The following is a 26,984-nucleotide window of genomic DNA, read 5'->3' as shown; positions in this document are numbered from 1 at the left end:
TTTTTGTTAGCAAGCTTCTTTTTCCTGCTTTGTCAGCCATAGTGGCATATTTACCATCCTCCTGCAGGAAGAAGGAAAGCAGCTTTTTATGAAGAAATTCATATTATTGCCTGTCAAAACTCCATTTACTTTGGCCACATATCTCTGAATTTAGACTCTGATGAGGCACCCTGGGTCTCTCTGTGCCATTAGTTATTTTAAAGGTGCAGTTCACAGTGTGTCAGCTGAGCTTCAGCAGAGACAGAAGGTGCCCAGACCACTCACGTGCTCCAGGTGCCCATGTAGTGCTAGCACCTACCCGAGGAAATCAAAAGCATTGCTTCTGGGGATGCAGGAGTGGCTCCCATATGTCTGTGCCTCCTGCCAAAGAAGCTCTTGTCCTGTTGGCTTGGCCAGCCTAAACGCTTGCAACAAAGATGCAAAGAGGGCCCACTCCTGGCTGAAAGAATGGGATTTTGCTTTCTTTTGCCAGAAGAAAGCGTTTGAATATAGTAGTGTTTGAATATAAGCCTCTAATACTCTTTAAAAAAAAAAAAAAAAAAAAAAAAAAAAAAAAAGGAGAGATTAAAGATTTGCTTGACATGACTGATTCCTGATGTGACAATGATTGATTCCCAGGCAGTCAGTGACTGGGGGACATGCCAGTATAGGAGTCCATCTTCTCCATGTATCAGAGAGCAGTGTATCAACTCTGAAGTCTGTGGAGCAGTGAGTATATTCTTTTGCAACGTGTGGGTATGCCTGCTAGTAAGCAGAAGTCAGAAATCCTTGCTGACCTTGCAACTGCAATAGCCCAGCGTAACTCTGCTTACCCCTGAACACAGCTCAGAAGTGTCTCCAGTGCTGTGATGCAGGAGCATGAAGACAACTGGGCTCTAAGCAACCTCGTCTGGTTAAAGGTGTCCCTGCTCATTGCACAGGGATTGGAACTAAATGATCTTTAAAGGCTCCTTCCAACCCAAACCAAAAAAAAAACCAAACCACTGTTTGGTGACAGGATATGTGTTCTCACTGCACCACAGACCAAACCCTCTGTTTCTGCAAAAGATCTTGATCATGTTCAGAGCAGGATCTTCCCTTTGCTTGAGCATATGTTACCTGTCACAGAATCACAGGCTGGGTAAGGTTGGAAGGGGCACAATGGATCATGTGGTCCAACCTCCCTGCTCAAGCAGGGTCATCCCCAGAGCACATGGCATAGGATTGTGTCCAGACAGGTCTGGAATATCCCCAGTGAGGGAGACTCCACAACCTCTCTGAGCAACCTGTTCCAGTACTCAGTCACCTGCACAGTAAAAAGTTCTTCCTCCTGTTCAGGTGGAGCTCCTTGTCTATCCGTTTCTACTCAATGCCTTCTTGTTCCACTGCTTGGCACCACCGAGCAGAGCCTGACACCCTCCCTTCAGTTACTCATAGACACTGATGAAGTCCCTTCTCTGTCATCTCTTTTCAAGGCTGAACAGACCCAGCTCCCTCAGCCTTTCCTCATAAGAGAGATACTCCAGACCCGTAATCACTTTTGTTACCTGTTGTTTCTCCAGCGGGTGTCAGGGTAGTTAAAGTCCCCCACCAGAACCAGGGCCTGTGACTGTGAGGCTGCTTCAAGCTGCCTGTAGAAGACCTCATGCACTTTCTCCTGCTCAGGTGGCCTGTAGCAAACACCCACAACAGTGTTACCCATATCAGTCTGCCCTTTTTTCCTGACCCATGAGATCTTGACTTGCTTGTTGTCCACCCAAAAGCAGAGCTCCGTACATTCCAAGTGCTGTCTCACAGAGAGGGAAACTCCACCACCACACCTTTCTGGTCTGTCTCTCCTCCCCATAAATCCTGGCCTGATAGAAATTCTCTCACACCATTGTTAGATCAGGAAAATGAGGAGAAATTTTATTCCACCACCTTCAGGTTCAGACTATTAGAATAAAGGCCCAAAAAAGACTATTCTGGCCCCCCATATCTGACATGGCAGGTGGGATGAGTCTGTCCACATAAAAAGTCTGGCCAGAGGATGAAGTGAGGATTGTATGGGGCTGCTCCCCAGCACTTGGCTGCTTCTTGGTCACACAGGCACACCATTTTTTCACATCGGTCTGTCAGGTTATCTGCAAAAGAAAATGTGAGCCAAGGATGAGAGATTCTGTATCAAAGGCAAGAAACAGTTTTAGGAGGAAAAATTCCCTAAAAAAGCTGGCCTTAGGAATCAAAGGCTGTGGCAGCAGGACCGACATGTTGTGTTGTGAGTGGGTCTGACCCTCCCCTGCCCTCTCTCTGTCAGCAGGTCTGACCTTACCTGTGACAAAGAGCATCAGAAAGTAGCAGATAAATATAGATTGGCAATGCTTATAAAAATCTGCTCAGCACAGAGCACTCCCTGCCTCTAGAACTGTGTGAACTACGAGGGTTTAATTCGGCAGTCGAAGCTAAAAAGGAAAATTATTTTCTCTTAGCCTGAGGTAAAAATACTCCACCATTCCTCAGTTGGTGAATTTCCCTTCTAACTCCTCCCTCTGCAAAACAGACTGATTTCAAAAGAAAAAAACCACTTTTTGAAAGAAGGAGCCTCCCAGAGGGATGTTCAGAAACCTGAGGGTGTCAGAGCACCCACCAGGCATCTTCACTCTTGCTGTATCAGTTGCTGCTGTCTCTCTCTGATCACAGCAGAGGAGCCAAGGAGCTTTGCAGCACGGCCAGGTACCTGGATTTTATGAGCCAGCAGCTAACAAAGTGATCAAAGTCATACATGGAACTACACAGAATGCAAATATATGGCTACATGACTATGAATAATATCAAAGCCACTAGCTTAGAAGGCTACATTGCAAATAACTGAGTTTGGGTTAATGAACCTCATCCCACCTATAGGTGGTTTAAATGCAGCTGTTGGGTTAATATTATTTTAAAGCACAGTGCCTTGCTTATTTCAGGCTGCTACCATGGGTTATCTAACAGCCACAAAACCCTGCACTAGGCAAAGTTTAATGTGCCAGTACACATGGCCTTCACTCCAAAACCAATTGGAATGAGTATTAGGAATTTTTTCAGATTTCACTGGACTTTGATGGATCAACCCTGTATCTGAAAAATAAGAAAAACCCTAGCTTCCTAAGCTGGTCTGAATAATCACATATTTACTGCTAAAAGTGTTTTAAGGGCTAATGAGGACTTAAGGCCACTTTTTTCTTAGCTACAAGTCTTGCCTCATACTCTCCTTGCCCCTCTGCTCCTTGAGCTTTTCCTATGCTGTGCCAGCAACTGTTCATCAAATGTGAGTACAAAAGTCTGGCTTCGTAACATTTCTGTTTGAAAGGAATGATTTTTTTGGCCAGACCCCACAACTAACAGCCTTTTCTATATTCCAGATATCTATTGAATGGAATTTGCACACAGGTGATGGCATATGTAGACAGAAGAATATGGTTTTGCCAGTTTTTTTCATCCCAGGAACAAAACTACCTAATGGTAGCAAAAAGAGAAGAAATTCCTAGTAAAATGAGTTTCTGTTTATTTTACATGAAAATGTCTGTATTTATGATACAGTGTCACACAGCAGGCATCTAATTCCTGTTGCATTGAAATGACAACAAATGCAAACAGTTCTGCTTCTAACACTTCTGGACATTATTACCCTGACCTCAGCAAGCATGCCTGGAAATTTAATTCTGCATCTCTTTTGTTTGAATGGGATCGGACATTATACCTTCACATCCCTCTAAGACCTGCTGTGTTGTAGCCTGGGGTAGGAAATTTGCCTTCAAAGCACATTTCTATTGCACCTCCTCACCAGGGATATCAAGGGGAGTGAAGCCTGCTGAAGGCTTGTGGAGAACAGTTGATGGATGCATCAGGTCTTGCCTGGACATCAGTTAAGGAATTAATGAAATTTGTTTAACTCATGCTTGTTGGCCAAGTCAGAGCAACTGCAGACTGCTACACTCCTATGTCCACTCCCATGGGCTCAATGATACATCTCATGTCTGCAACTTGGATTGTTCCTTCACAGGAAAGAGAAACAGGACTTTTTTCCTGTAAAATGACTAGCAGAAAATATAATTTTGTATTTCGTATTTACTAGATTGTTCTGGAACTTGGACAAAAGCAATTGCAGATGTGCTGTGTCCCATCCCCTATCTGCTGGCAGATCTTCAGCTGCTGCTGAGGCTGAGGATTGCACCAGTAAAATATGGTTTTCTGATAAGGTAGAAATAGTCTTTTAATGTTCTAGCAAGTAACTTTGATGATTATGGGTATAAGTTTTACTCTCACAATTTCTTTTCAAAATTTCAAAGTCTTCTACAATGGATTTTACTACCAAGAGCTTTCTGGAGACTTAGAAATACAAGTGACAAATTCTAAGACTCAAGTCATCTGCTGTATGTCAAAACAAACTGTGCAAGACACTGATGGGCTGTGACTGTGCAATTCGAACCTTCTTCACTGAGTACCAGCTGTAGAGCTGAGCACAGCCCACACTTGCTGTCTGCCTGAACACTTGAGAACATTTGATTCTGCATGGTTCGAAATCCCTACTGAGCCTCAGGACTTCAGGCTGGAGTCCCACAGGGGGCAGAGGTGCAGGCTGGCATCCTATTTAACCTGTCTTGCAGCCATGCTAGATAGCCTGGCTCTTCTCTAGCAGTGCTTAAGGGTAGTAAAAAAGTGGACAGTCCTGCTGGAGGGAGGGCCAGAACTGCAATGGAAAGAGCACCCCTGATGACCCACAGCTGTGGGAAGAGGCACGCTTAATGCCAATGAGCAGAAAGTCTCCAGAGAGTCATCTATATCCCTGCCAAACTAAGATGGCTTGTGGACTCCATGGCCCCCCACTCCTGCTCTTCAGCCTGGGGAGATCTCAGGATTCCTGGAATGGGTTGTGCTGGGGCTCCAGCTTTCCTCCCAGCTCCAGGCAAGGAATGGGCAGGGAGCTTGGAAGAGAAGGGATATTGCCTAAAGCAGCTTTGAAACCAGCTTGGCAAACACAAACCTGCCTCTGGGGCCCCCAAAGCTCTTTGGTCAGCCTGGTGCCTGCAGAGGAGGGAGGGAAGGAGGGAGGGAGGGAAACCCAGGTGACAGGAGACAGCCTTTCCTTACCGCACCGCACGGTGTTCTGCTCACACGCCCACTGGTAGCGCTGCACCTTGGGGTTGCAGCCTTCCTTCTCTGCCGTGTCATAGCAGCAGTCGTGCCTGTGGCAGCACCTGGGAGACATAAAAAGAGAGAGTTTGGGTGTCCTCCTGCATCCTGACTGTTGGCACGGACTCTAGGGGTGCTTTGGTCCCACACAGCTCATGACAGCAGTGTTCACCTGGCCTGTCAGTAAATCATCTGTTGATGATGCAAGTATCCTGGCATCCCTGGGAAAGCTCGCTTGTCTCAGGAGCTCATTAATGTGCTCATTAATATTTGCTCCCATGACCACTGTGCTTCTTCCTCTGAGCTTTTGCCCTTGTGAAAGCATGTGTGGTCGAGACATGGTAATCTGGCTGCAAAGGAGCAGAAGTTGTGCTCCTATAAGTTGTGCTATTGTGGCTCACTGGCTTAGGCTTAGACCCATCCCAAAACTTGGAATTGGGATGTTTCTTGCCTTCCTCAGTATCACCAAGAAGCTGCATCTCTTCAGTTCACCTGGAACTGCCATGTGCTCCTTGGCCCATAAAGGTTCTGAGGGCAGGCTACAAATTAATCAGTCTCAATGGTGAAATTCATATGATTTAACTTAAGAGCCTCAAAAACCATCTACATCCAAGGCATTCACCTATCTTCCCTCTATGCACATCTGCAACACAGTTCACATTTTCATGCTGCAGATATCTAACACAGGGTGAAAAGCATCAGATTTGAAAGTGCAGTAGTGTTTCACTGACCACAGAGGGAATGAGGATGAGTAGCTCAGCTGATTACATCTATCCTATGGACTAGTCAATGAGATCATTCTCACTATCAATTACTTCTGAATTTATAGAAAACTTGGCCTCACTTGAATTTTATTGTGGTAGTCTGGGGACTCAAATTCCACCAAGAAAAGATTCAGCACTTAGAGACGTTCTCTGCTGAATAACAAAGGTTGTTTCAGCAAGGATGCAAGGTCAGAGGCTGAAGTCAGAGAGCAGTGATCTCTCCTGTATTTCCAGAAGACATCCCTGCAAGATCACTGTACTCTACAGAGAAAGTACTCTACTAACTGGAAAAAAATGAGGCAGGGTGATTTTACATAAAAACTCTGAAACTGCAGCAAAGCCTAGTCCATCCTCAGAGGAATGATAGGCAGCAGAGCAGGCCCATCACTAGTGTCTCCTATATGGGACACTGAGCACTGGAGGCTGTGGTGGAGGGGGTGCCAGCTGTAGAAACCAAAAATTTGTGAGGTCTGGGGAGTGAGTCAGTAGCCACATTGGTAAAGTTAGTGTCAGTGATGGGGGAGTGTGGGGAAGAAGAACAATGTGAAGATAGATGAGCAAAGGGAGGTGTTAGGAGCCTCTGTGCCAAGGGAAAGAAATTGCTCTTTATGGAAAGCCAGAGGGAACAAACAGAAAGAGCTAGGAGAAGTCAGGAAGATACTGTAGGGGGCAAAAGATGTTCTGTGAATCAGGCAAGGACAAGCAAATGAGCACTGAATTTGCACAAGCAAATGGTATTCTAGCTAGCCGTGAGAACTCCCTGCTCCTTATCTGGCTTGGCAAAACCAGGGGAAGTTGCATAAACTCTGCAGAACCACAGGATTTGGGGCACAATTCTGCTTCCCCTTACAGCAGTTCCTCCTGATGATCCCCACAGCTGCAGCAGGGTGACAGGTAGCTTGCTCCAACACAAAGCAAGGAGACTTTTGGCTCCTATTTTACAAACATCTGAAAGAACTGTCAAGGAATGAAGACTAAGGGATGCTATTGTCCTTTGCCACCTTCAGATGGTCCCCTCCTGTCTGGAAATGCCCTTTGCTGCACCTGGGTCAGAGTGGTGCTAAGCTTTTAATGACCTGCTAACATTCGGTTGCACCAACACAGAGGCAGCCAGCACCACGGCAGAGCACTGGTCATCAGCCATGGCAAACAAACACAAGTGTGCCACCCGGCTAGTCAACAACCTGCTCGTCAGGGCTGGGCTACGAGACATCCCTGATGGCTACAGACAGCTCCGGCTGGTCCGCAGGGATCAGCTGGCCAGACCCTGCTGTTGAGCAAATGTCAATAAGGTAAGAATTTGTCACGTTGTGTTTGTCACATCAACAGCACCCTCATTGCTGTGTGTCTTTCTTTTCCTTTTGCTTTAACCTTGCAACAGAGGGGAAATCTTACTCTTCCCTACGAGTTTGCCAGGATTTAAGAGTTGGATGCAATGATCTTAGAGATCTTTTCCAGCTTTAATGATCCTGTGACTTAGATGAGTCATAGATGCACCCTGCCTTTCATCGTGTTTTCAGGCAAGTGCTGAGTACCCTCAGATCCTACTTTATAACACAGGCGCTGCAGCAATCCAGGGGAACAGAAAGGAGAAGAAGAAACAAATCGATTGACTCTATGTGGAAGAAATGTCATTGTGCCTTGAAGTGATGGAACTGTGAGAGTGGAACAAAAGGGAAAAGGTAATTACTGACAACACCACATCAAAGTCAGTATGTGAAATAAACCTTATAAAAGGATTACCCACTCAATGGCTTTTTTTTCTTTTTCATATAAAAGAGAGGTGCTTAGAAGCACTCTAGCTCTGTCTAGACAGACTGACTGAATTACACATAAGAAAATTACTCCTTTTGTGAGGGTCTCTGTGACAAACCTAGAAGGTCAAGGGGGTGAATAATTTCAAAAAGTATTTGTCAACTCACAGCCAGTAGTTTTGCCACTCTTTTTTAGAATGGTAAATATGGAAAATAATGTGGTCACTTTGACAGGTGTGGGGTACTCAACCACACTAATCATTGCAGTGGTTCTTAGTAACAGATATCAGTATTTCTCTAGCAAACAGAAAATGGATTTTTTTAGGGCTAAATCTAGTGTGGCATTGTTGATTCTTCCTAGCTAAGAACCTAAATAAAACTTTTAAGTTTTTCTACAGCAGCCAAGCATTGCAGCTAAGGAATAAAAATGAAGGTACTTAGAGGATCAAGCTTCCCTTTTACAAACTATCTGGTATTTTGAAGCATTTCCACTTGCAAAGTCTCATTTTCTGCCTTTAGAATAAAATCCTTAAATACTCTGTGCAATTTAAACAACAGCAGAAACACTGGCTGGTGAATACGTGGCCATATTTACTCTCTCTTTTTCAGGAGTGCTGACTACTTGCATCTCCCAGGGTCACATAAATTTAGATGTCACTCAGCCTCTATGGAAAACAGCTTTTAAGTCGCTCTGCTCAGCCCTTCAATAAAAGCAGTGCTCCAAATTAGTGAAGTTATGTTTTACTTTCAAGGCTATATTATGAAATTTGTTAAAGGATAACACGAATAATTAAACACCTTACATACACTGCTATAGATAAGCACTGTGATAAGCAAGTCAAGAGATATTACTGCACTTACTCATCATTTGTGAGGCCCATATTGACTGTTTCATAGATGAAATATTTCACGAACAAATAAAAGGACCTGATGAGAGGGTTTTGGGAGTGAAACATCTCATTGCATTAATGAAGACAGCTCCATTAGTCTTAAGGGACAGACATCTTCTCATTCATGCCCACAGAGATCTTTAACTTTGACATCTTTTCTTCCTTCACTCCCCCACTGCCCCTTTCTTCTGTCATTCTGATTCAGCAAAATCTGGTTTTGTAGCAACCTGCAATGTCTCCAGCAGCAAGGTGTTCTGGAAAGCTCAGTTGCCTTCCCAGTGAGCTGCAGACTACCTTCACCCCTGCTAAAAGCAGAGCTTGCTTACTAGTAGCACCTGGTCTGTTGACTGTAGATAGACTTGTGTACTTTGACTTTGATATTTCAAACCTGGCAAGATTGCAAATACCAGGCTCAGAGCACACAAGAGTCCACTATCCTCAGCTTTACTCTCATTTACTCTCTTTATGCTCATTGCACAGTACAGGAAAGAAGCCTTTGATTGCATGCAATACCTCTGACACTTGTTGAGAATAACAAGCCCAACATCTTCCCCACTAACAAAGAAAAGGGGAAATAACATCATGTTCTCCCTTATTGTTCTGCCTTGATTCAGTGTGAACTAACATCCAATGAAGGCAACAGGTTTGATTACTCCTTGGATTTCTTCAAGAGGATGAACAATGATATTTCCACCACTTCCATTTTAAGGGCCTGGGTGAAATAACTCTCCAAACACCTTGTATTACACTCCTTTTGTCAGGCAGGGTGTGATCTCTATGAAAAAACAATTCAGCTCTTTCAAAAAAATCACATCCTGGTTTCTCCTTTGCCCTCTACCCCACATATTACAAGGTCCTAAGAGCTTTGGTGTCATCCAGAAGGAGGTTAAGCCCTCATTCAAATCCCAAGTGATACATGGGTCATCACTCACAAATCCCCACTATGTTCATATATACTAAGTTCCCTGCCCACAAGGCAGCAAATGAGACACTGGAGTCACAGTAGCACAGAGAAAAGCAGGGAGATCTGCACTGCTTCTGGATGCGTAGCTGAGGTTTCTCTTACCAGTCTGTTTTATCTTTAGGCCAACCTCTTCCTCCCAGTCCACAGTAGCACCCATAGCCAATATATGCCAAGGGAGACCGTCCTGTGCCACACGTTATGGCTCCAGCCAGTTCAATGATTCCTCGAGTGTGCAGTGAATGGGACTTTCCCAGAGCAACTTTCCAAACTGCAAAGACAGGACACAGTTACACACAAGGATTAAACATGCCTGCTACTGATTTTCCTACAGTCCTTAAAGGGAAATGGTTTTGATTTTGACTGGTTGGTTGGGTGCAACCCTGACAATCTAACTAGTCATGACATTCAGCTGGCCAAAAGTACTCTGCAGGGAGCTTTGCCTGAGGTCTGGGATAATCAAAAGGTGGATGCAGAAGTGCCCAAGCATGCTATTTCTTCCAGATGAGCTCATTTTCTTCCAGACTAGCTCAATACTAGTTCTGGTGTACTAGTGTGGGATTGTAGCTGTGTTGCACCCGGGAGCAGTGTGCCTGGTCTTGCACATCATGGAGCCCAAGCTGTTAAGCTTTGCAGGATCTGTGCCAGCACCATGCAGGGTGGCCACCTGGGCTTCACTGCACCCCAAAGCTCCCAAACCTGGGACAGTTTTCCAGCTATAGTCCTGACTGAGACATGAAGCAGCAGAGTACAGACAGGCAACCAGACCTAAGCAGGACTCTGTGTAAAGAAATGAAGTTTCTATGTTGCTCAAGATTTCTTATGTTATCAAGTTTCCCTACTATTCAGGCTCTTTTAACCCATTTTCCAGGTGGAAAAACATACTGATAGTCCTATTAATCTGCATAGAAAGACAGCTACACGCCCCTGGGCCTGTAAAGTACATACTTTGTCAAGGACAAAGTGCCTCCATTAGCCAAGATGTTTGTATAGCCGATTTCGCTTGAGACTCTGGAAGTGCTGGCAACATTTGTATCCGCTTCTGTTATTATGTTCCACCTAAGTCGTAACACGTAGGCCTCACTAATTTGTAAAAAAAAGAAGAAAGGAGGTCTGTCTCAGCTGGAGTGTGTGGATGGCCACCCAAACCAGTCTGGAGATTTTTGAGTTACAAGTCTTTCAAACAGTCTCGAGATTTCACATGTTAATTTGGAACTTTTTTAGAAGGGACAGGCTCATTCTTGCAGTAACTGTTGTGGAAACCAAGAGAGTACCCTGCCCCTAATACTCAAACCACTGTGATACTCAGTTGCAAACGTCACTGCTTATCGTGCTGTAGTGACAAACAGGAGCATTTCATGCCTGGATTTACTGTGAAGGACCAAATGCACTTTGCAGTGCTCTATCAGTAGGATCAAAATCCTCAGCCCGAAAGCCTAACCCATCTGCTCATCCCACCTGCTCATCCCACCCATGCACAGCCGCCCCAAAATCAAACGGGGACTTTCCAGCATGCTTCGACGGAGAGGGAGGTGACTCCTGGGAGCTGGGAACTGGTCACTGAAGTTGCTTTGCCACCTGCCCCTGGCTATTGCAGCATGCTTGACCTCTTCAAAGTGTTGTGCAAACACGGGCTAATTAATCCCCTAAACCACCCAAGGACTCACTACTATTATTAAAACAGTTGCTTTCCTTTTAAAACCTAGCCTCTAATCCCCCTGCTTGGGCCTCTTCCGCATCTCCTGGGTTAGCTTGCCCTCCGAGCCCAATCCAAATGCCAGTGAAAACAAGGAGGGTCTCTTCCCATGAAGGACAAGGCAGGGCTTTGCTCCCTCTCCCAGCCTGACCCCCCAGCAGGAGCGGGTGCCACCATTTTCACCCCAGGGATACACACCTCAAGCACAGCCTCAGTCTGCTTCCTGGGGCATTCCTCGGGGATTAAATGCACATTCCTGAAAGGTAAGCACCGCTCACCTAAACACTACTTGAGTATTCAGGTTTTGTGCTAAAAACACACTGGATGGGTTTTATTGAGAACTAAAGAGACCACTTATTTTCCTTGTCTAAACAGCAAGGCTCCAGAGTTAGAAGGGGGCTTAGCTCTCAGGAGAAATCACAAGTAGTGAGCTGCTTTGGATTTAGGGGTATAAATCATGCTTTTTCAACCTGTTGCAGTTTGCAGACCCTGAAAATATCCCAGTGGAGACAAAAACTTCTTTGTAGGAATCCCAGCCTTCTGACAAACGGCTTGAAAATTTTTTTAGCTGTCTTTCACTGGCCTCTTAAGCCAGGATTGCTGGGCTTGGTCTGTTGGCCACTGGCTGAAAATGGTTGAGGCTGGTGTAAGGTAACTGTACCTCACCCAGAAGAAGAAAGGCCATTCTTCTTCTGGGGATATCTCTGGAGATCAAGGAACTGTAATTACAGTGCAGAGCTGCTATGAACGTGAAGAGAACGCCCCAAGGGAAAATTGAGTCCAGAAGACTCAATTAGTGTGCTTACGGCTGTGTGTTCTGCAAGAGAGGTCCAGGCAGCCTCTGATGTTCCTGTTCTTTGAAAGCTGTCTGGGTTGTAAGCCAGCAGTGCGCTGCTGCAGCTGAGAGGTCAGCCCCAGCAAGTACATTTTTAATATTCAGGTGCACAGCTAATAACTTGACCAAGAACTGAAATTGCTTTCTCTATGTTAGGCAGCCAAGCCAACACAGCCAGGAAAGCATTGAAATAGTCTGAGTCTCCACAGCAGCCTGCTTCTAGCCAAATGTCCCATTAGCAACATGTCCAATCCTTAGTTAAACTACTAATGGAGCACCTTAGAGAAGAACATACCTGCAGAGAGGTGAACAGAGGTGAATCTGACAACTTAGCACTATTTCCTGCTTAAATGAAGGCAGAGGGTTGTTTTTTTCTTTTAAAACTCTACTGCAGGTATAACCTCAGATGTGCCAGTTTATTGTTTTGTTGCCTTTGTCTGTAGGGGCTTTATGTTAGCAGTAATTTATGGCTTTTATAAACAGAATTTTTAAAAATTATTTTAAATTCAGATGCATTGAAAACTGCTCACTCCATGGCCACTGGTATAAAAAGAAGGTATTTCTATGAAACACAGACAGTAACAACTCTGTAGCACAAAACTATTAAAAAAGAAAAATACCTTAGAGAGAAAAAAAAAAAAAGAAAAAAAGGAAAAGAAAAATACCTGTGTTTATACAGTTTTTGCAAACCATAGCTGGGGCTGGGAGGTGAGGCAGGCAGGCAGCTCACTTACACAGTCCCTCACTGTAAAGTTGAGGATTGTCTAGTGACACTTTTCCCCCTCTCTTGGCTACATGACACGGAGGTCCTGGCACGAAGCACGCAAAGCCGATGGCAAAGAGAGAGGCTGTCCCTGGGCAGGGGGAGGCATGGCACGGCAGAGGGACCGAGGGGTGGTACTCACCTGCCTGAAGCAGCACCAGAACCAGCAGCAGGCGGGGGCCCATGGGCAGATCGCTCCCACACCCGGGTACTTCAGGATTCAGCTGCCGGCACTCGGCCGTGCCTCGCCGTGCTGCCAAGTGAGCCGAGGTGTGGTTGTGCTACACAACCCTGCCGGGCTGCTGCCCCAGGCTTTATATACACATGGCTCTGCGCCCGCCTGAAGTGGAACAGCCTCTCCTGCGATGCCCCCGAGCCCCAGCGCGGCCCGGTCCGTCCCCGAGAAGGCTCCTGCCTGCGTGAGGAGAGGGCGAGGGCTGGCTCTGTTTGCCCAGCATCGCCTTTGGGAGGGAGGGGCTGATGCAAGGGCATTAGGCTGGTAGGCTGTGGGACAGCCCAAGACCCAGGCACTAAGCCGGGCTCCTTCTTTAAGCTGTTTGCTTACAGACCCTGGTTAACCTCTGAGAAGCTGCGGCAAAGTGAAGCCTTCAACTGGGCTTTCTGTGGCTTGGGCTTGCTGCTGTGGCATTCCCTTGGCAAGGGTTTTCTCCTTTTATAGATCACTTCCCAGGTTATTTTTTTAAAAAATTATTTTATTTTAAGACTGATTATTTTCACGTTTAAAAAAGAAAAGACAAAACTATAAAAATCCAACAGAAAGGATACTGTTAAGTGCAAGTACCTAATTATAAACTGACCAAAAGAGCTAATTCGGCCCCACTCTGAGGGATAAATACCCTCTTGGCCTGTTGCTGCACCTGACTAACACCAATAGATTTCTTGAAGACTCGTCAGTATGTGGGTACCAGCCATGGTTGAAGACCAGCAGTTGGGTCCAGCCCGCTGGGGCTCTGGTCACAGCAGGCAGCCAAATCCAGAGGTGGCCTCCCTGTCACACAGCCTCTGCTGTATGGGGTCAAAGGCAATGTGGGCAGCAGGAATGCAGTTATTTTGTCTTTGGGCTTGAAACGGCTTTAAAACTCCTGCCTAACTTGGTACAGCAGCCACTCGACTTGCTGGGGTCTGAGCATCTGCCACTTCCTTGGTGTGGGCATGGTGGGCAGGGTGGGCTGCTCTGCTGGAGTGGAAGAGGAGGGGAAGAGGGCTGCTTGCCCCTTCCTGGCCACAGCCCAGGACTATCATAGCAGCACCCCTTGCCTAAGTTCCCCATGCTAAAGCTGTGCTTCCCTTCTGAATGGCATGGGTTTAAATATTTGCTTGCTACACATTGGTAGTCGAATCAAAGGTCATAGCAAGTCGTTTATGGGGCTCCCTTCTGCTAAGACCTGCCCCAGTGCAGCTGCTGTCACTCTTTGCCAAGCAAGTTTTCAAGATACAGTACATCCTGGGAGATGCCCTGTGATACAGGGCAAACGAGATAGCAGGACTGAGTAAATCTCATTACAAATTACCAGCCTGAAATTTCCTGCCCACCACCACCCCAGTGATGGGCCATGTGCTGGCAGTAGGAGAGGGTGGAGGACAACTTGAGCACAACACTCACCCAGCTGCTCCCTGCCCTGCACTTCCCCAGAGGGGCTCAGGAGAAGCTGCAAAGCTTTTGACCTTGGAAAACCCCCTTCAGTAATTATTCATTTATTCAAGTCATAATGCCAAATCACACAAAATCATAGAATCACAGAATCATAGAATGGTTTGGGTTGGGAGGGACCTTAAAAATCATTTGAAACCACTGCAATGTGCAGGGACACCTTCTACTCAAGTTGCTCCAAGTGCCATCCAGTCTCACCTTGAATGCTTCCATGAATGGGGCATCCACAACATCTCTGAGCAAACCTGTCCCAGTGCCTCAGCGCCCTCACAGTAAAGGATTTCTTCCTAGTATCTAATCCAAACCTACTCTTTTTTCATTTAAAAGCCATTTCTCCTTGTCCTGTCACTACAAGCCCTTGTAAAAAGTCCCTTTGCAGTTCTCTTGTAGCCCCCTTTAGGTACTGGAAGGCTGCTATAAATCTCTCGGGAGCTTTTTTTTCCCCATGATGAACAGCCCCAGCACTGTGTCTTCCTAGGAGGGAGGGGTGCTCCTGCCTTCAGATCATCTTCATGGCCCTCCCCTGGCCTTGCTCCAGCAGGCTCACATCATTCTTGTGCTGGATGCAATACCTCATGTGGGGTACCACCAAATTGGAGCAGAGGGGGAGAATTGAGAATCACCTGCCTCAACCTGCTGGCCACACTGCTTTGGATGCAGCCCAGGATGCAGCTGGTATTCGGGCTGTGAGTGCTCATTGCTGGGTCATGTTGAGCTTCTTGTCCACCAATGGCCCCAGATCCTTCCCAGGGCTCCTCCTGAGCCATTCCCCACCCAGCCTGAGTTTGTGCTCAGGGCTGCTGTGTGTGTGAGCTGTTGCTGGCAAATGTTTGACCTTAAGAATGTGAGTTTGTAGAAAGAGGATGCTGGAGGACAGATGTGCTGTGATCAAAGGCTCTGTGGACACAGGGCCTGTGAGAAGTGCAACAAAGAAGGCAGCCTTTGAAACACCATGTGGGGTCGGGTTGAACTACACCCTGTTAGAGTAAACCCCACCCTTGACAGATACCTGGCTGGCCCAGTTTTTAACTGGGGACCAAGAGGGAATTTTGAGGAACCTCTGCAGACACTTTACAGGATTCCTGGGGTCCCCAAGTCCGGAGGAACTGTCACCAAAAGTATCTATTCTGATTTGGATTTATCAGAATAATTTGGATTTAAAAACAAACACTTAATCTTTTTCTTCCAACGTCTTGCAGATTTATAAACCTGATCAAAAAAGACATTATAAAGTTTTAGATAACAAATTAATTCTATTCTTCCTAGTCTCACAGCACCCCAAATATCAGATTCGTTTTTTGCCCCCCATTCAGCATCAAATACAAAATAGACTACTGTCATAGCCAAATGTATCTTCAATTTTGCAAGAAGACTTCTTCGGGGTTTTAGGAAGGGATGCCCAAATTCAACCTTAAAATGCAAAGCAGAGTTAATATATCATATCCTCATGGTTATTTCACACCACTAACTGGTCAAGTTTGTTAATCTGTGCAGGTACTGATTACTGTTGCCTAAGTTAATGAGCATATTTATTAAATAGCATTAAATGCTAATCATGTTCTTACTATGTTACAGCAAATACACTGGGATCATGAGGGCATTTCTAGTACTGTTTAGGAAAATAAAATTATTTCTCCAATCCTACCCATTCATGTGAATTTTGCATGTTACCTGTTTGAGCTCCACTCTCACTAGTTGCAAGAGGCAGCACATGAGAGTGTTGGATGTCATCTCATCAAACTCAGAGTCACACTGCTGTCTGTCCCAAACTGCATGCAAAATGAACTTACTTTGAGGCCCAGGTCACTTGTGTGGGACAATCGATCCATACTGCTGGGGGAGGCTGTTTCTTCAGTTCAACTGGCTCTGCTGAAAACAATTCCCTTGGAGTGTACCACCAAACCAGCTGGTCCTCAGGGGTGGTGGCACTGCATACTCTTGGGCTTGCTGTTAAAAACTAGTATTTGGGAAAAGTCTTCAGTTGAAGGGGAGAAGAAATTTGTAAGGAATCCACGGTTTTATACAAGGCTTACCCAATGAAGTTCAAGATGTCAGATCTTGTAGAATGTGGGCTGTCCTTCATCCCCTAGAGGCTGTGCTTCCTCAAATGGAATACCCAGCCACCACTGTAGATGTTGCCACTGATCTCAAGAGGAGATCTCTGTTCAGCACCAGAAGAATCAATGGTGCTTTTGCTGTCCTGCAGGCCAAAGGGTTTTCCTTGACTTCCAAGATTCCTTGAGAAGCAGAGGAATCTTTCTTGCAATACCATGAGCATTAGAATTCCCTAAAGGATCTGTGCCTCCAAAGACACGGAGACTGGAGACTGAAGGATACAGAATGACTCTTTGGGTAGTCAGAATTAGAAGAGAAAATAAGTTCTAAAGAGAAGCACACTTCTTTCCTTTATTCAGGAAAGATAACATTATTCTTATTACTATTATTATTATTATTATTATTATTATTATTTCCAGTTTCTAAGTCAGCCCCAAAATGAGTTCTAAAAGTGCCTCCTGGTTTGAGGGTGTCCAGTATGCATCTCCTTGAGTTTCACTGCTGCTGTGTGCTGGTCTCCTCTTGATGGTGGCATTTCTAAACGTTGAAGCTGGATGGCTCCAGCCTGCAGCACCCTCTCAAACTCAGTGCCTGCTTTTGTCTATAGTCACATATCCCCTTCAGGTGATAAAGGTGAAAGGCCAGCTCTCTCAAGATTTCACTGTCAAAGGTTTCTTCCAGCAACCTCAGAAGGTGCTGTCTCCTGAGCTGACCGTGAGGGACCTTCCCCTCTGAAGTAATTTCTACATGTTGTTCCCCTTTTGCACACTTTCTTGCACTTCTCCCATGAAGGAGTGGACCTCATGGTCTGCATGTATAACCTGCTGGAGGGAAGGCAGGCGGAGCTGACAGGAGCCAGGAAATAGAGTAATATGATATGCTGAGGGAGCAGCAGCTTCCTCCTTATCAGCATTGCTGGACGTGGGGCAAACACTGTGGGCTGTGTGCTAGAGCAGAGCTACACCACCACAGCAGGTTGCCTTGCCACCCTCATGGCTGCCTCCATCCAGCCCTCGTGAGGATCTGGAACCACACAAGGCCCGTTCATTTCACATGAAACCCAGAGCTGCATCCCTTCACACATTCCTTCCACAAGCCATGGAGACAGGAGATACAATCCACAGAAGAAAGATCGGGTGCAAGTATCCCATTGTTGTGCAGTCACCGCAGGTGGTGACAGGCCCCATCAGCCTTCTTCTGTTGTCACTGGAAACATCAAAACTTGCCCATCTTTCTTCTCCCAAGTGCTAGTGACACTCTTACGCTGAGGACTTTGGAAGCACCCACTTCCTTGTTTGTTCTGCCCTTTTGCTGTAGAGCAGCAGCCAGCCGGCTGCCTGAGAGACAGGCTCGCTCAGGAACAGAGAGGTTCTGATGTCCTCCGGGGACTGCTGGGCTTTGGTGGAACTCACATAACCCACTGCAACTGTCAGGGCAAGGGGGCCATGACTCCCAAAAGGTTTTCAACACTGCAGTCAATGTTCCTTAGCCATAGACAGTCAGAAATCAGAAACACAGCATGGCCTGGCAGTGTGGAACCTGCTGCCATCACCACCTGGGGACATTGCTGTTGATACAACCAGGGACAAGTGCATCTCCTTGGAACCATATTGAGCATTGCCTGTAGCAAAAGCCAGGAATACATGATCAGCTGAGCACCCTGAGACGGCTGACTTTCAATTTAGAGCCCTGGTGACATTTCCCACTTAAAGTAAATGGTTACAAGTTGAATAAAGATGTCTTCTTTCAATACCGACACCCACCCCCTCAAGCTGCTTTAGCATGTGAGATCCATCAAGAGGTTTGGCTGCTTCATCCAACAGGAGACCAGGGAACACCCACACACATGGAGGTGAACATACAGTTTAGTCTCCAAAACAAGTTCCTGGAATGCCTCTAAGTTCCCTGAAAAAGAATGACTAACATAAATGTTTGTGCTCATTTAACAGGAACCCCTGTTAGAGACAAAGCTGAAAGACTCGTGACACAAATTCATACCAATGACGCCAAGATTCATGATACTAACCCAGACTCAGAAACCCACTAAAATACTTGGTTTGATGTGTCAGTGTTTGAAGTCTGTTGTTTAAATTCATGGGCAGTTCTCAACAGAGCAAAATAGTACTTTTTTTTCTCTTCTGGTTGTAAAATTAATGTAAACAGAGGTGTGTTCATAGATCCTCCTGGGAGACAAAGGAAGGGATGGCTTGAGTGGCGAAGATGTAATACAAATCAGCACATAAAATTCTTACTTCACCTTTGCAAGTACATTTCAACCCTGACAACTCTATCCTCACTATCCTCACTCAGCTCTGACAGTATATTCCTATGCTGTCTATCTACATCGTCTGGTGTGCACTGTCTGCTTTAGTTTCATTTCCCCACTGTTCAAGCTTCATTTTCCTTTTTTTCAATTGCTAGAAGTTTTCCTGCTTCTACATTTGCCATCTCATATCTCTCTCCTTCTGCCTTTTGTTCCAATCTATCACTTTCACCTTCCATGTCATAAATAGCTTGGAGACTCATGTTGGTAACTGTCTCCACCCCTCCGGTAGCAAGAGACACAGAGAAGTGCTTTTTTTACAGAAGGCTTCAATTCATAACAGCAGTTGGTCCTGTTTAAATCAGCTTGGGAGCACTTGGGAGCTCAGAGTATTCCACTTTTAAGAGGCAGGGCAATTAGAGACTTCCCTGAAAAAAAGAGGATGTATATTATGCTACCTCTGCTCCATTATTCAGATTGCTACATTAGGATGCATCAAGTGTACAGACTAATGTCTCCTATACTTGATATCTCAGTACATGAAGAATAAGTCAATAATGGGCTGAATTTTAGGTGGTGTTGCTGCTCCTACAGGAAATATGAAACCATCCCTTGAAGATACTACTGTGATGATTCGCTATCAGCCTTCCTGTAGCCCTCCTGAAGGCTGGCCATGAGCTCAAGATTACTGCTACGGACTTACTAGAAGAAAGACTGGATAGCAAAGGTTTAGCTGCTGTCTTTTATTGATAGCAACCAGTGCTGCATATGGCAAGTGAAACTATGACAGGAAGCTTTTAAGCATTCCTGGAATCCCTCTGCAGTTCATCAGACCAGGATTTTGTTAACCTACATGGAGACACACAATTAAGCTTATATTGATTAAAGTAGCCAAGAAACTCCTCTTCACTATTTCCACAATGACAGTCTGAATTATCAAGCCCAAGTTCAAATACCAAACTTCACACAGTGGATTCATTCCACAGGCCCTTCAAATCCTCTCTCTTTCTGTAGATATATACACATCTGCACCAACAGTTATATTGACTACTGCTACCTTATTTTGTTACGTGACTCACCACCTCTGCTGCTTTGGAAATTGTTGTTTTCTGAGTTCCAAACTGGGTATATTAAAAGGTTTTTGGGGAAAAAAAAAGACAAGGAAAAAACATCAGGACAGTGAAAAGAGCTCCACCCTTCAGGAAGAAGAGAGGAGATGGCTCTGCGAATTTTTCTGCTGGTACACAACCCTCTGGGCTGGTCACTATGGTCACTCAGTAGGTTTGTGGATTCTTCCTGTCTGGCCAGCCCCTAGATGGCATGCCTAGAGGGCATGCTGCCTGTATTACATCTCTTTTTCAGGCTTTGTGCTTGTAGTAGGTAAATGACCACATTTGCAGTCCCAGTGTCTGTCCTCTCCTCCCTTCCATTACAAGGATTTATCGGATCAAAGCCTGTACCTTTGTGCCCAAGGACAGGTTTGGTGAGGGCTGGATGCTGCTGTGCTCTGAATGGTGAACAACTTAGTGCCTTGTGCCTTGAGACACAGCAAGGAACTGCCAACACAGGAAGTCCCCAGCCCCATGGAGATCTCAATTCTCAGTCAAGCTGCATCTTTTATATTCAGCAAATAATTCAGGTGAGGCATTTTGATTATGGCTTCACTTATGACTTATAGCCTTTTGCTTATAGTTATAGGAAATTTTCAACCTCTACCTTGTTCTCTTGCCTGTATCTCATACCAGACATAGTACTTACAGAAGATTTAAGACTGCACTGAAGGACACAGTGTATTTATAATTTTAAGTGCTAATGTATGATTAGAATGCTGTTAGTTGTGAGGTGGTGGAATGAAATAACAGGCTGTGCCTGATGAAATGTCTTATCACTTCATGGATGCCAGTCATCACTTGGGAGTTCAGGAGTTCACCCGGTTCCCAGCACACCAAGAAACTGCCTGCAATAAGAATGTTTATTGAATAGTTAGCAGGAAAAAAGATCTGCAGTGATAAATTGGGTAAGCTGATGTAGGGTGTGTGGCCTTCTAGGCTGGGGAGCAAAGTGTAGGTCAGCTCCAGATAGCCTTAGTTAAAATGGGTATGTTCTACTTCAGTGCATTTTCTCACAGTCTAGATGCTCACCCTTCCCACTTTGCCCCATTGTATGTTTGGAACTTGTATATTTTGTCTCTTTTTGCATCTTGTTCCTATCCATGCATATCCCACTGGACATCAAGTCCCTGATCTCTATCACTGTCATATTTCCACAGTAAGCAGCATCTATGTCTGCCTGAAGGCATTGTTGTCATTCTGAAGAGTTCTGATATGTGTTACAATCAGCTCCTGAACTTTTTGACATAAGACTTATTGAAGGTTTCAGTATCTTCAAAAGAAAAGCTATATTGGATACTCAGTCCATTTGGGACCTATGAGAAGATGAAGCTTTTCTTTTCTCCAGGCAGAAGAATGAATGCGAACACTGGTAACGCTTGTGCCACTTCTTTGCCTACTCACAGTTTCTCTTTGGCTTCTGTCTGGAAATTAGCTCAGGGGCAACTCCATCAATATTTACTCCTCAATCTGTTGGGTTGAGGATACAGATTTTTTTGGTTCTCAAACTCCTCTGCTGGGCAGGCAGCATATTGCAGTATGACAAGCTCCAAACATGGCCTTTTCTGTGGGGACTTTCTGCCCTTCACTCCAACCTGTCAAGGGTACAGCCCTCTGGGGTATTGGCCACTCCTCCCAGCTTTGTGTCATCAGTGAACTTGCTGAGGAGACCTCTGCCCTTCACCCAAGTCATTGATGGAGAAGTTAATACTAGGCCCAGTATTGGGGGACACCACTAATGATCTCCAATTAGACCCTGTGCCACTGATTACGACCCTCTGGGATCTGCTGTTCATGCAAGTTCAATTCACCTTACTGTGCCCTCATCCAGTCCACATTTCCTGAGTTTGCCTATGAGGATGCTGTGAGAGACAGTGTCAAGAGCCTTGCTGAAATCAAGGCGGACAATATCCACTGCTCCCCCCTCATCCACCCAGGTTATTGCTTCATTGTAGAACACAATCAAGTTTGTGAAGTATCATTTACCTTTAGTGAATCCATGCTGACTACTCCTGATCTTTTCATCCATGCAAATAGAGATGTCTCCAGAGTGACATGCTCCATTACCTTGCCAGGGATCGAAGCACTGGTCAGTTGGTTCCTTGGCTTTATGTACTTCAGTACAAGGATTTTGTCTATTTGCCAATGTCTTCTATTACTTTAGAAATATAGCTTATTTTAGGTTTTTCTCTTCAAACAATTCTTTAAACAAGAATTCCATCAAGCTCTGCTGGACTGAGCGACACAAGAAGTCTAATTCTTGGAGTAACTTATCCAGAAGATGTTACTTGTTGTGTTTCCAAAACATTAAATTTTTCTGCAGTTTTGCTAGAGAAAAGCCAAAATCACATGCATGTTCTTCCACTAGCAATTGCTTTGTCTGTAGATCTTCTGAGGGCATCACTTGCCACTTGTTTAGCAAATTTAACTGTAAATATATACATCCATCAATCAAAATATATTTCTCAGTAATCACTATATTCCCTGATATTTTAACCTTTATATTTTCCTTGGAATTGCAGTTTGGCTTTCCCTGGCAGAGTGATAGTGAGGCCACTGTTTAGTTTAAATTTGGCTTGGCAAGTTTGCTATCCTCTCTTGCACAGCACTGAGCACGTCTTCACACATTCCAACCACTGCCAAGTTATGTGTTTGGTGCTTTGTTTACTGTTCATACAGAGAGTATTTTTTTCCGAGACTACTGCTGAATTAATTTTTGCTTATCAGCTTATGTTAATGCCAGATATGACCAAAATATTGTTTTCTGAGTCACATCTTATTTTCTTTGAAATAAAATATTTCTCTCATTTTCTTCTCTGCCAACCTTTTCTGGCTATAATTACTGTACTTGACTAGTAAAAGATTTCTGAATTAGAATTTCTTACTACCTACATGTGGTGAGAAGTGCCAAGACTGATATTTTCCCATGGCTGTAATACTGTACTTGTGTGTTTACTTTAACTTGTATATTCAGGGCTCTGTTGTGCTATTTGCTCACTTGTTCTCTGTCCCATCCTAGAGAGCTTTAACTGGAAGCCTGATATTAACAGGCTTTGTGAAAAAGTAGGGATTGGAAATGTTCAACTGGCTGACACTTTTCCTTCACCTAATATTTTTGTAGGTCTTCATAGGATAATGCCTCAGACAAAGTACATTTGTCGACCTTGAAGCAGTCTGACATTTTACAAAGCAGCATAATCCTCGAGATTAAAAGTGTTGATGCAGTGATCTCTGGGGAGACAGTTCTCTTACTAAGAATTTCTTTGTCTCAAAAACAAAGAAAATCTCAAAGCAAAGCAAACTCCATGAGCTGAAAGCCACAATGTGGTTTCAAAACAAATTCCCTATACCACAGAGTCTAAGCAAGCAACAAAGTCCCAAAGTCTCTCCTTATTTTTCCTATAAGTGTAGGGCAATATGTTGAAAAAAAAAAACATCTAACAGTAAAATCTTAAAATTTTATTTTAAATCCTTAAGTGTGTGCTCAACTCTGTTTTTACCAGAATTGAACTCATGGCATTTCCTTCTAAGTTTTGAATACAAGACCTATTACATCAATGTCACAGATCCAAAGTGGCATTGAGATGCTAGAAACTCTCTTCAAATTTGATTATTTCCAGCTGGACCAGCTCTTATCTCCATGGGCTTACCTGCTCATGATTTCAATGTTTTCCTCTTGCTTGTTAAATTTTCTCACTATGAAAAGATTTGTGCAGCTTTTGATAACAGAGCTGGAAACAGTTCAAAGGACTCATCTCAGAGAAGTCAATTACACATTAGAAAGAATTTTCATTAAAAAATAAAGACACTGAGAAGAAAAGGGAGCTCAAGAATGAAGCTCACAATGACTTCAGATAGGGCAGAATCTCTTGTTAGAAGAACAGTATGATGAGAAACAAGTTATTTCCTATTTGAAAGAGAATTCTGTCTTAGAAATCTGTGAAAAGGAAGAGAAATCTGTAACAAAGAATCTTCCTTAAAAACCACTATTTTCAGAGGTAAATTCCAAAGAAGTTTGTAGAGAAACTGCTGATGAGTACTTCTGTGTGAACAAGCTGAAGAAGAATACTATCTCATAACAGATATGACTGTGTCACTAGTATGAAGCAGTCTTCTTTCCTGCAAGGCCAGAAGGAATATCAGCTTTATTATTTATGGCTCAGACTTATTTTCCAAATTTTGCTTTTGTCTAGTTCTCTATCACTTCTAATTTCTGATGCTTCCCTTTGATCATTTTCAGCCTGACTCAGTATAACAAACATCAAAAAGACATCTCACTGCATATCAAACATTGCCCTTATTCTGCTATTTATGTCAAATTTTAAATGTAACTCCCTATTAACTACTTCAGCAATGCCTAAGAGACAACAGTTCTTGGCTACAAATAATATGCATGGTCTCATTTCAGCCCTACAGGAAATGCCATAAATGGGACAGAAATATGGTGAGACGTATCATGTAGCATCAGAGTTGCTTCATTTACAGCAAGTGACAGACTTTCTTAGACTGCTGCACCAAGGTTCCAAACAGTTATGTATCAGTTACTGTGAATTTTACAGATCAGATCTGCATGGCATCACTCAAATATCTGCAGGATTTCAAGGCTAGTCTTTTGTTCGTTCTAAATCCAGGAGAGCAAACCCCAGTGCATTTCTTTCATGTTTTGCAAAATCACCTAAAAAAGTCTAGATACTTAATACCTCTTATTCATTGAATAACAGTGACATCAGGGATTAAAAAGGAGTAAGATAACCATGAATTGCCACCTAGACAAAGGATTATTCTGCTTAGAACATCTTAATATGCACTCATGCCACCTTCTATAGAGGCACCAACAGTGTCCCTGTCCTCCATGAGGTTCCTTTACAAGAAACAGAACCAGTATTTCAGCATCTCTGGCTTGAACTGTCCAATAAATTCTAAAGGGGAAGGAAGGACAACATCATAAATACATAGACATCATCGTTTCCTCAGGTTTGCCTCACTGAGCAACTAGATTAAATAAGCCCCAAATGAAACACATCTCAAACAAATACAACAAACTAAGATTTTAGGAAACACCTATATAAGTGACTTTTTGGAACACATCTTGAAACAGTGTCTCAGGTAAATAAGTAATTGAATCTTCACCAAATTTCACAACACTCATTTGAGGTTCCATGTTCAATTAGTGGTTCTGGTATTTGTATTTCACAAATAATTCCATAGCAGAATAAAGAAAGTCCCACAGAAATGGTATCTTTCTCTCTAACACTCAGTAGATAAGCTCTGGGGTAGATGACACATCTTCCTGAAGATGGCTTGGATGAGGAACAATGTAGGGCTGAAAGGACAAATAATCATCCACCCAGAATGAAGCACACAGAAACTGAGAATTTTTTTTTTGATCCATCAGCTTAGTGCTCCTCTACTACAGACTGGTTACCTCCTGTCCTTTCACCAGTGATGTGGACAACTACCAGCAATTGTCTGTATTAATTAATTTCCTTTGTAAAAAAATATCACCTGGCCCACCCAAAAAGGTCTTCCTTCCCTATCTTGTAGGTTATAGTTTCTAAAAGTTCTAGAGGTGCTGTTCACTCCTCTTAGGATACCCCAGCTATTTACAGTTTCAAAACACAATGCCAGTTAAGGCTGAATATGGTCAAGTGAAGAACAATTTCCTCCATCTTTTATGCAAATCGCAATTTAATATGCCCCAGAATAGGAAACCTAGAGAAAACATAATATTTTTTTGAAATTCAACTTTCTGAATCTTCATTCTCAGTGACTTTCTTTGTTCACTTCTCATGGCTTCAGCTAACCCTCATAATTTTTCATTAGGTTGGGGAGCTTGAAATCTGTGACATCTTTGTTGAAAATATTCCTTTCCAATGAGAAGACAAAGATGACTCCTATAATTTCTAGAAATTCTACCCATTAATCTAAAAATTACCTGCAATAGAGGAAAAAACCCAAGCTAAACATGATACAGCTGCTGAAAAATGGTGGGGGGCGGGGGGGGAGGGAAAATCCCTACTGTCTTTATCTGTAGACCAGAATCTTTGCATTGTGTATAACACCACCATGGCAATTTTCTCTAGTGCTCCATCAGTTGATCTCTGTTTCCTTGACAGCCTGTTGAACACCAACAATGTCCATGGATCAAGAAGCGATCAGCTGCCTGCTGGTATCTCCTGGGGTGAAGATGACCCAGAGCAGGGAGCGTAACAGAAGCAGAGAGCCCAGACTGTACAATGCTTATCTTTTACTGCAAATGAAGCTCTTAATTCTCCTTGTGTAAACACTGGATGCAGAGAGTTTAAACTGTAAACTGAGCACCTGGCAGAGCAGAGCCAACAGCATCCACCATGTTAAATTGAGTGCCCAATGGCTGTAGTTGCCTGCCCTAACATGTCCCTCTGCCTCACATTTCCAATTAGCTGGTTTAAGGCTTCCAGATACACCCAGCTGGGTGTGGAATGGGAATATGGTCAGATTTAAGGTCCTCCAAGGATGGCCCAAAGTGCCTCTGAACTGAGTAGCTAGTTCATTTATTGTGGTGAAAGAGAACAGGGAGGGGATAATTAGTGAGAGGACATTCAGGAGCAGGGACAAGGAAGCAAGAAGACACAGAAGGGGAGTAACAAGTTTGCCACCTGGATGATGCCACTCCTGTCAGCTCACAAAGGTGGCTGAAGGTAAAGCAAATTTATGTGCTGCAAAACAGGTTTGGCTTCCTCTCCCCACAATGCTGCACACCTCCTTGTGCTCCTGGCAGAGGACAGCCCTGGCTGCTCCAGCCTCCCCTGCAACCCCCGGTGGGCACACAGGGGAAATCCCAAAGCGTGGTCCATGCTGTCCATCCCTCACCCCACTGATGCAGCTGTCCCAGTGCTGTTCCCAGCCAGCTCTGTGGTGGCTCAAGCAGAATGGTGAAGCTGCTCCAGAACCTGGGACACACTCTCCAGGGCTGCTCATTTCTCACTGCAGCCTGAGCCAGTGCAGCAGCTTCTCCTGACTCACCTCCCAGCTCTGCATTGGGACACTGGGGTGCCTCTGCCAGCAGCATCGTGCTACTGACACCCCTGGCGACATCCTCAGAATCTGTAG

At 44.4% G+C, this 26,984-nt stretch overlaps 1 protein-coding gene across 1 annotated transcript; it reads right to left on the bottom strand.

The window, feature by feature from the left end:
- Positions 1-1,887: 1,887 nt before the first annotated feature.
- LOC128784093 (phospholipase A2-like) lies at positions 1,888-13,162 on the bottom strand. The gene is made up of 4 exons (XM_053935390.1): positions 12,936-13,162; positions 9,605-9,770; positions 5,089-5,195; positions 1,888-2,102 (listed from the first exon to the last, which is right to left on the bottom strand). The coding sequence occupies exons 1-4, from the start codon at positions 12,976-12,978 to the stop codon at positions 1,939-1,941; spliced, it is 480 nt and encodes a 159-aa protein (XP_053791365.1). The 5' UTR covers positions 12,979-13,162; the 3' UTR covers positions 1,888-1,938.
- Positions 13,163-26,984: the final 13,822 nt, after the last annotated feature.

This window comes from Vidua chalybeata, chromosome 2, assembly GCF_026979565.1.
Source record: "Vidua chalybeata isolate OUT-0048 chromosome 2, bVidCha1 merged haplotype, whole genome shotgun sequence".
Lineage (NCBI taxonomy): Eukaryota > Metazoa > Chordata > Aves > Passeriformes > Viduidae > Vidua > Vidua chalybeata.
Note: the sequence above shows the minus strand (reverse complement) of the source record. Positions and strands in the feature narration are given on the sequence as shown.

Coding starts and splice junctions, on each gene's coding strand:
- LOC128784093 (XM_053935390.1), bottom strand. CDS start 12,978: ATGGGCCCCCGCCTGCTGCTGGTTCTGGTGCTGCTTCAGGCAG. Junction 5,196..9,604: donor CCTAAAGATAAAACAGACTG/GTAAGAGAAACC, acceptor TATGTCTCCCAG/GTGCTGCCACAGGCACGACT. Junction 2,103..5,088: donor GCAGAACACCGTGCGGTGCG/GTAAGGAAAGGC, acceptor TTTCTTTTGCAG/ATAACCTGACAGACCGATGT.